Below are 8,552 nucleotides of genomic sequence, written 5' to 3'. Positions count from 1 at the left end.
TGAGCAGCTCTGGCAGTGCTAGGGAAGGTGGGAACCAGCTGAAGAGTTCTTGGTGAGCTAGGGAAGGTGGGGAGCAGCTGAGCAGCTCTGGGGGTGCTAGGGAAGGCAGGGACCAGCCGAGCAGTTCTGGGGGTGCTAGGGAAGGTGGGGACCAGCTGAGCAGCTCTGGGGATGCTAGGGATGGTAGGTACCAGCTGAGCAGTTCTAGGGGTGCTAGGGAAGGTGGGGACCAGCTGAGCAGTTCTGGGGGTACTAGGGATGGTAGGGACCAGCTGAGCCATTCTGGGGGTGCTAGGGAAAGTGGGGACCAGCTGAGCAGTTCTGGGAGTGCTAGGGAAGGTGGGGACCAGCTGAGCAGTTCTGGCAGTGCTAGGGAAGGTGGGGACCAGCTGAGCAGTTCTGGGGGTGCTAGGGAATGTGGGACCAGCTGAGCAGCTCTGGGGGTGCTAGGGAAGGTGGGCGTTTAGGACCAGGCTGAGTAGCTACAAGGAGATGGGGGCACTGGGCATTACAGGGCAGAGGAGGCACATGGAAGTAGTTTTAGGGATCAAGTTAAGGGGAGGTGGGGCAAGTGAGGGTACAGGGGTCTGGCTGAACAGCTACAATGGAGCTAGAGCTGGTGGGTGTGTGGGATGTCAGGTTGAACAGCTACGGGTGATCTGAGGCAGCTGGGAAAGTGGGGAACCAGGATGAGCTCTTCCAGGGATCCAGAGTAGGCGAGAATTCTGGAGAGTCAAGGAATCCTCAGAAGCTCATGAAATCAAAGTAAGCACCTACGAGAGAGCTGTGGTAGGTGACGATGGAAGGCATGGGCTAGGATACTGCAGGGGGCTGATGTGGATGGCAATGTGAAGGAGCAGTCGGAGAAGCCCCAGAGAAGCTGGGCTGTGAGATGGAGAGGGTCGCAGGTTATAGGATACCATACTGAGCAGTTACCAGTGAGCTGAGACCAAGTGAGGGACTGGAGACGAGGCTGAGCAATTACTACAGGACAGCTGGGAGCGGTAGGAGTTAGGGCGTCGGGCTGAGTACCTAAAAGTGACTGAAGAAGGTGGGACTGAGGTTCTGGGGCAGGTGAAGTGTGAGAAAGTGAACTCACTAGCTGTATGGAAAGCAGGGCAAGTGGTTGTGTGGGGACCCAGTCTGAGTGGCCACAGTGTACTGAGGCAGGTGGTAGTGCTGGGGGACCAGATCAACCAAGGAAATCAGTAGGTCTAGCAGGGGCAACCAGGAATTCTCCGGGCAGGGTGAAAGAGGCCTGGACGGACCTTTGTTAGAAGTGAGACAATTCAGGCAGCAGTGATAGCTGAGGGGTTGGGGATGAGGTGAGATGCAGAAATTTAAAACAGCTGAGAGGGGACCTGGTCATCTTACCTTTCCTGCTACATCAGCTCCCCTGTTGCTGGTCTGCACCTCATTTTGAGACATGCCCTCTGGCAAGAAGACAGTGAGAGCTGGGTTCAGATAGAGGGCCATGTGCAAGAACTAGAGAGAAGAGGAAAGGGGAGAAAAAGGAGAGAGGGAAAGTGCTCAGGGCTTGCCTGAACTCACAGACGGGGTCAGCGTGGCTGCAGAGAGAACCAGTAGTGAGGGGCAAGAAAAACCTTGACTGAGTAGGGACCTGAGCAGGGAAAGTGACCAAGGCTAACACTCTCAAAAGAGCCTTATAGGCTGCACTTCTGGAACATAGGTCAAGAAGGTCAAGCATGCCCCAGTAGTTAGGTATCCAGAGAATTGGATGCAGAGCAGTGGGGGTGAATTTCAGGGTCTGAGCAGTGGGTGCCAGCAGCTATGATGCAAACAAGGATGACAGGAGTCCAGTTAGCCCTGGAGCTGAGAGAAGGAGACTAGGGCTGGAGGAACACAAGCCTGACACCCAGTTCCCTCGTGAATCGTGCACATCCTACACTAAAGGGCCCAAGGCTTCTAAAACAAGAAAAGGGACTTCGCTGGGATATGGGAGACACTGGCACCATGTAAGGGAAGCCAGGGATGAGTGTGGGGTTAGAGTAAGAGAAGAGGCAGTAGGGGAACTAGAGCTGAGCTCTTTAGGCACCCCCCCAGGAGGACTACCCTGCAGAGGACAAGCATGGATGCCTCCAGGGAAGTTAGTCAGGCCAGGGCTGCCCATGCAGGGAAGGCGCATGACAGCTGTGCTGGGTATGGACCTCAGGAATCAAGGAGGGAGATTCAAGGAGGGCTGAATTCAAGTTGGAGCCCAGAGCACAAGTTTAGGAATCAAAGTAGCAGGCAGATTGAGGAAGAGTCCCCTGGGCATTGTGTCAGCATGGAATCAGAGTAAGAATCTAGGAGTGGGATTTGTTCACCCTCCTTAACTCAAAAACAACACCAGAAGGCACAGCCTACATGGCTAGGACTAGGAATCTGGTTCTGTGAAGAGCTCATGGGACCTGACACCACAACAAATACATACATACATATACACATACACACATACACACGCTTACATACATACATACAATACAGAGAAGGAACAAGGGAACAAGACAACAGATGCCAACATGGCAGGGCAGGCAGAACTGGGAAGGGAATGCGGGCTCCACTGAGGGAAGACTTGAACAATGTGTCCGGCTTCAAGACACAAGTACAAGAGACTATAGAGCTGGACATAGAAAACACAAGGGAGCGCTCGTCCACCAGTCTTCTGAAAATATCCTGGGGATAGAGCTGGGCTCAGTTCTACTGGTCAGGCTGATCTGGTGATCCTGGGGTAAGCAGGGTCTAAGTTGAGACAGCTGGAATAATCAAGGTGGTCATATGATGCCCATATATCCCAGGTGCTAGATCCTACGTGCTCTTTGCAGAAGCCTGGGGTTCTTGTAGGATCAAGGACAGAGTGCTTGGATCCAGCCATGTCTGACAAGCTCACACATCCTCCTCTCTTGCAGTCTCAACAACAGCCCCATCTGTCTATCCACTGGCTCCTGCATGTGGAGGTCCAACTGGCTCCACAGTGACCCTGGGATGCCTGGTCAAGGGCTATTTCCCTGAGCCGGCAACCGTAACCTGGAACCCTGGAACCCTGGCCAGCAGCGTGCGCACCTTCCCATCGGTCCTGCATTCTGGGTTCTACTCCCACAGCAGCTCAGTGACTGTGTCCTCCAGCATGTGGCCCAGCCAGACTGTCACCTGCAACGTCGCCCACCCGGCCAGCCGCACCAATTTGAGCAAGAAAATTGGTGAGAGGGGGACCAAGGGAGATAAAGGTTAACTGGGAGGTCAGACTGGGGTCAACCTCGTATACAACAATCAAGCTGGACAGACGTTGGCAGGGAGGCAACACCAAGCAGGGGAACAGGGTTCCTTTGTGTCTACCTCCTGGAGGCCTCTGTTCATGTTCCTCACACTCAGAGAGTGATCTTCTGAGAAGGCTACCGATATTTCACATCAAGGACACAGGTCTCAAACTACCGATCCGTATCATATCCAGGAACAGCTTGGCCTCTGCCCACACTAGGGCCGTCCTTCCCCTCCCCAGATTGGTGTCTCTCACTCTGACTCTATTAATGCCTGGTCTTTTCTCTGCAGAGCCCATAACCCCACCACGTCCCCCGTGCCCACGTAAGTCATTTAAGTCTCCTTCTTTAGTCCCATGAAATGACTGCCACAAATAGTCACACATTGGAGGCCCAGTTTTTGATCCATCCTGTTTCTCCTCATAGCTAACATCGGTGGACCCTCTGTCTTCATCTTCCCTCCAAAGCCCAAAGAGACACTCCTGATCACCCTGATCCCCAAGGTCACATGTGTAGTGGTGGATGTGAGCGAGGAAGAACCAGATGTCCAGTTCAAGTGGTTTGTGAACAATGTTGAAGTGTACACTGCTCAGACACAGTCTCCTGAGGCGCTGAACAACGCTACCCTCCGTGTGGTCAGTGTCCTCCCCATCCAGCACAATGACTGGCTGAGTGGCAAGGAGTTCAAATGCAAGGTCAACAACAAAGGCCTCCCAGGCCCCACTGAGAGAACCATCACAAAATCCAAAGGTGGGACCTGTAGACAAAGTGGACGGGAGCTGTGATGGGTGTAAGAATGAACGCTTGTGTGGACAGCCCTCCACTTTGTCCTTAATTTGTTGTGCCTTCTCACTCCGCAGGGCAACCCAGGGTACCTCAAGTGTACGCCATACCTCCACCTCGAGAACAAATGTCCAAGAAGAAGGTTAGTCTGACCTGCATGGTCACAGACTTCTTCCCTGAAGCCATCAGCGTGGAGTGGGAAAGGAACGGGCAGCTGGAAGAGAACTTCAAGAACACCCCACCCATTCTGGACTCAGATGGGTCCTACTTCCTCTACAGCAAGCTCACTGTGGACACAAGCATCTGGTCGCAAGGAGAAACTTTTACCTGTTCTGTGGTACACGAGGCTCTGCATAACCACCACACGCAGAAGAACCTCTCCCGCTCCCCCGGTAAATGAGCTCAAACACCCAGCCAGACACCGGGTCCTACAAGACACTGTTACCAGCCCTACCCCCTAATCCTGTAAATAAAGCACCCAGAGATACCCTGGGACCCTCTGAGATTATCCTGGTTCTTTACACAGCACATAGATCATGACATGCCTCAGGCACAGGCTGTGGGGTCTGACCAGGGTCCGAGGCCTAAGTTAGCATCAACGAAAGAAAGGAGATCTTACACTGCCAGACCCAGAGCATGCCAGTGTGCCTGTCCTTGCCAGAGATCATCCCTCACTGGGTAGGAAGGTTGGCCCAAGGGACTGTCTCCATACCCTCCCTCCATCCTCCAGCTGCTCTGTGATGGGACTGGAGACACCCCTAGAAAACATCCAAAGAAAGGAATACAAGGAGTGCACCTCACCTCAACACAAGCCCCACCCTCATCTGTCTGCCCTTCTCTCTATCATGACCCCCAACTGTGACTGAGGAGGCCTCTGTAAGCACTGCAGAAGCAAGCAGGAACACTGACAGAAAGGAAGACTCCTGCTGTCCATACATGGGGCCAGACAAACTCTGACAGACCTCAGAGATAGGGATGACCACTCCTGACTACATCCCATATGACATTCACTTACACCTGCGTTCCAAGAGGAACATCTGAGACCAGGGTCACTGAGACCTGTGTCCCTGGATGTCATCAAGCAAGTGATTATTTAAATACCCACATATAGGCTGAGACCACAGCCATTAAAACCAGCCCCCTGAACATCATACAACCCACATGGCATCTCCACCTCCAATCATACACACACACACACACACACACACACACACACACACACACGCACAAGCAATATCTCACATTTGTATGTGTGATATTTGGGCCAGTGCTGATGAAATACCTCCCATGAGCACCTGAATCCTTTGCCCTAGCACACAGAAAAGTACCCCCAGACACAGTCTGACCCTCTGTCCTCAAGCCCCTATTTTCATCCCACACAGTTAACACTCTCCTTGGTTCACTCCCCAAATGTGGAGCTTCTAGAAAGCTCAGGCATCACAAACACAGGCCTGCCCTCAATCTGGCCCTCTAGTCTTGGTTACCATGGGACAAACAGCAGATCAGACAGGCTACAGAGTCTCTACCTACAGGGGTCATAAGCCCTGATTCAGCCCAGCCAGCCCAGTACTAAGTGGTGGGGTAGGCAAAAAGGGTCCTTCATAGTCCAGGCCACCATCAGACCTGTTGTTTCTGGCTGGGCCCAGGCTTTAAGATGGAACACTTGGAGGAACTTAGGCTGCTGGCCCAGAGGGAGGGTCTGTTGGCCCAGTCCCACTGGCTCTTTCTCCTCTACCTCCATGCAAACTCAGCTGCCACATAGGGAATCACTCCCTTGTTGGGACAAACACTGATTGCCTCTTTCTGTGCAGAGCTGGTACTGGATGAAGGTTGTCCTGAGGCCCAGGACGGGGAGCTGGACGGGCTCTGGACGACCATCAGCATCTTCATCACCCTCTTCCTGCTCAGCGTGTGCTACAGTGCCACGGTCACACTCTTCAAGGTCAGCACAGCTCCCCCAGCACCTCCACAATAGCTACACTATCCACAAACTATCCCCATGATGAGTCATGCTGCCCCTGCCTATCCCATACTGTCTCAAGGTTTGTCCCACACTGTCATATGTCATCTTCCACAGTCATATTCTGTCCTCATACCACCCCTCACTGTCCCTCTCTTGTTCTATGTTATACCCGCATTGTCCATGTTGTCCCTAATTTGTCTTGATGCTTCTCTGTGTTATCACCTACCCTATCTGTCATCTCCAATACTATCTGCACACTGTTTCTATGTCGTTCCCTACTCTACTAAACCTGGTCCTCGCCAGATCCCTGTGTTATCCCTACAATTCCCCTTACTATAGCGATACACCATCTCAAAACTATAAGCAGACTGTACCCTAAAATCTCACCATTTTATTCTCACTCCAGCTGTATGTCACCCCAAGATTGGAAGCTGGCCCTGTCTCACTGTTCAGGATGGAGGGGACTAAAGTCACACAGTTCATCTCATTTTTGCATCCCACAGGTGAAGTGGATCGTCTCCTCGGTGGTGGAAGTGAAGCAGACAGTTGGCCGTGACTATCGAAACATGATTGGACAGGGTGCCTAGATAACCTCTCAGAGGTATTCAGAGCTCGTTAGGCCCTCTAGGACCAAGTCCATTCAGCTGAACAGGCCAAATTGCCTTCTCATCTCAGCATCCTTTAATCTTATGGCTCTGACCCTTCTACCAACCTCCCTTTCACATTTGGAGGACCACAAGAAGAGAAGACTCTTCCCCAGACTATAGCCAACAGCCCCCAAGCAACACCACCACAGCCATTGCCAGACTAACGGATCGAGCCATAAGTTTCTTTTACAGGGTGTCTGGCCCTTGACTGGGCACTCTCCCAGGAGGGCTGTGTTACCTGCATCCATTAGACGCAGACGAGCTTTAGAACCAACCGTGTCTACACAGTCCTCTCAAAAACAGTGTTTCCTGAGAGAAGGGGAAGTTTCCATACACCACTGAAGCTGAGAAGCCAGGGACAGCACTGCCCAAAGGGGAATCTGGGAAGGGCTGTTGAAGGTCTGATGGTTTTCTCACCACCAGTGTCCTGCCAGGTTTTTCCTGACACTTAAGTGAACTCTTGCTTTTTGGAATGGAGGGGCAGAACCCCCCTAAGATGGGGCTCCTTATGAAGACCTCTTCCTGCCACCTATGCAGCATGCTAAATTCTCAGATGCAAAATCCAATCAGAGACACTGCTGACCCCACAGCCTGAAGAAGAGGACACTGTTACCTCACTGCGTGACCCAGCTATGCTCCAGAGCCACTCAGAGGGGGACCTGAGCCTCACAGCCTCTGTTGAGCGCTAGCAGGAACCAGTGCAGAGGCCACTGAGCACGGGCTGATTAACGCAGAAGGACCTCCAGAAAAAGGGCCTGATAGTCAGATCTGAGTCAGGCCATCGGGTGGTCTAGGAGCAACAGGGGGGAAAAGGAAAGGATGCTAGAAAAACCAGGCCAGACTGTGTCCTTCCTGCAGCCTGCCATCCAGACCAGGCCACTCACTGCAGAAAATACCAGTTAGAGTAGACTTCTAGGGCAAGAAGCCATGCCTGGGGTACTGAAGCTGACTAGCCACTGTCACTGGAGAGACACCATGACTGTTTCCTCGTTTCATATAAAGGCCAATGCCAGTTCAAAGTCTCCAACAAAGACAAGGGAGAAAATGGGAAGGAAAAGGGAAGATGCCCGGCTCTTTGGGGATTCCTAAGAGATGTTCATGATGCGAAGCTTAGCTTTGCCAACTTTTTTTCTTTAAATTTTTTAGAGCCCATTTATGTCTTTAAAGTCTCTTTCCATCTTTTTAATAACAATAAAACATCCTTCAACTTTGTATGACTCACTCTGTTCTTCCTGTGTGGAACAACCCCACTGTCCTTGTACCAAAAAACACACCCCAAAGCCTCATCCACCCAGCGTTCTGTTCCCAGACTCAAGTCTCCTCCAATCATCTCACAATCAGGTAGGGATGCTGTGCAAGTGGGAATCATCCTGTATCTACAGGATGTGGTGCCAGGAGGGAGGGGCGGTCAGGAAGAAGAGAGCTAATATCTATATGTGGAGCAGATGCTGCAGCTTGGGGGTGGATTGTAGACAGATGACTTGCAGTGGAGAAGACAGTCTGGTGAAGGTGGCCCCACTCCCACTGGTAGAGAGTGACAGCCTTCCTAAGGGAGAGCAAGTGAGGGGGAAAGAAAGGCAGGGGTCTGTAGTGTCTGTCAGAGCAGGCTGCTTTGACAGCATTCCCAAGGTGCAGTTTTTGCAGCTGGAACATCCTAAGACACAGGTTTGACTGTTATAAACCACTTGGGTCTATATAGGCCCTGGTAGGGGATTGTGAGAAAGACTCAGGGCTGGACTAGTCAGAATAGGAACCCCACCAGTGCAGCTACAGTGGCCGTATACACCAGGCTGACCAATGCAGTTGCAGCTTCTGCTATTGTGATAGATGTGTCCTACGCGGGTCTGAGAAGTACCAGATTCCTGTCGGTGGCATTTCTGCTATGGGAGTCACACATTGGCA

The 8,552-nt window shown here is 52.1% G+C and overlaps 1 gene segment (V, D, J or C); it reads left to right on the top strand.

The window, feature by feature from the left end:
* The first annotated feature begins 415 nt into the window (after positions 1-415).
* Positions 416-6,590, top strand: LOC121438464. The segment is given in 7 exon segments: positions 416-455; positions 2,910-3,200; positions 3,550-3,582; positions 3,684-4,007; positions 4,118-4,432; positions 5,852-5,982; positions 6,507-6,590. Coding segments are annotated over 7 exon segments (1,218 nt in total).
* The last annotated feature ends 1,962 nt before the right edge of the window (positions 6,591-8,552 follow it).

Source organism: Microtus oregoni, unplaced genomic scaffold (assembly GCF_018167655.1).
Source record: "Microtus oregoni isolate MIOR12 unplaced genomic scaffold, Mior012 000056F_ref0000123, whole genome shotgun sequence".
Taxonomy (NCBI): domain Eukaryota; kingdom Metazoa; phylum Chordata; class Mammalia; order Rodentia; family Cricetidae; genus Microtus; species Microtus oregoni.
Note: the sequence above shows the minus strand (reverse complement) of the source record. Positions and strands in the feature narration are given on the sequence as shown.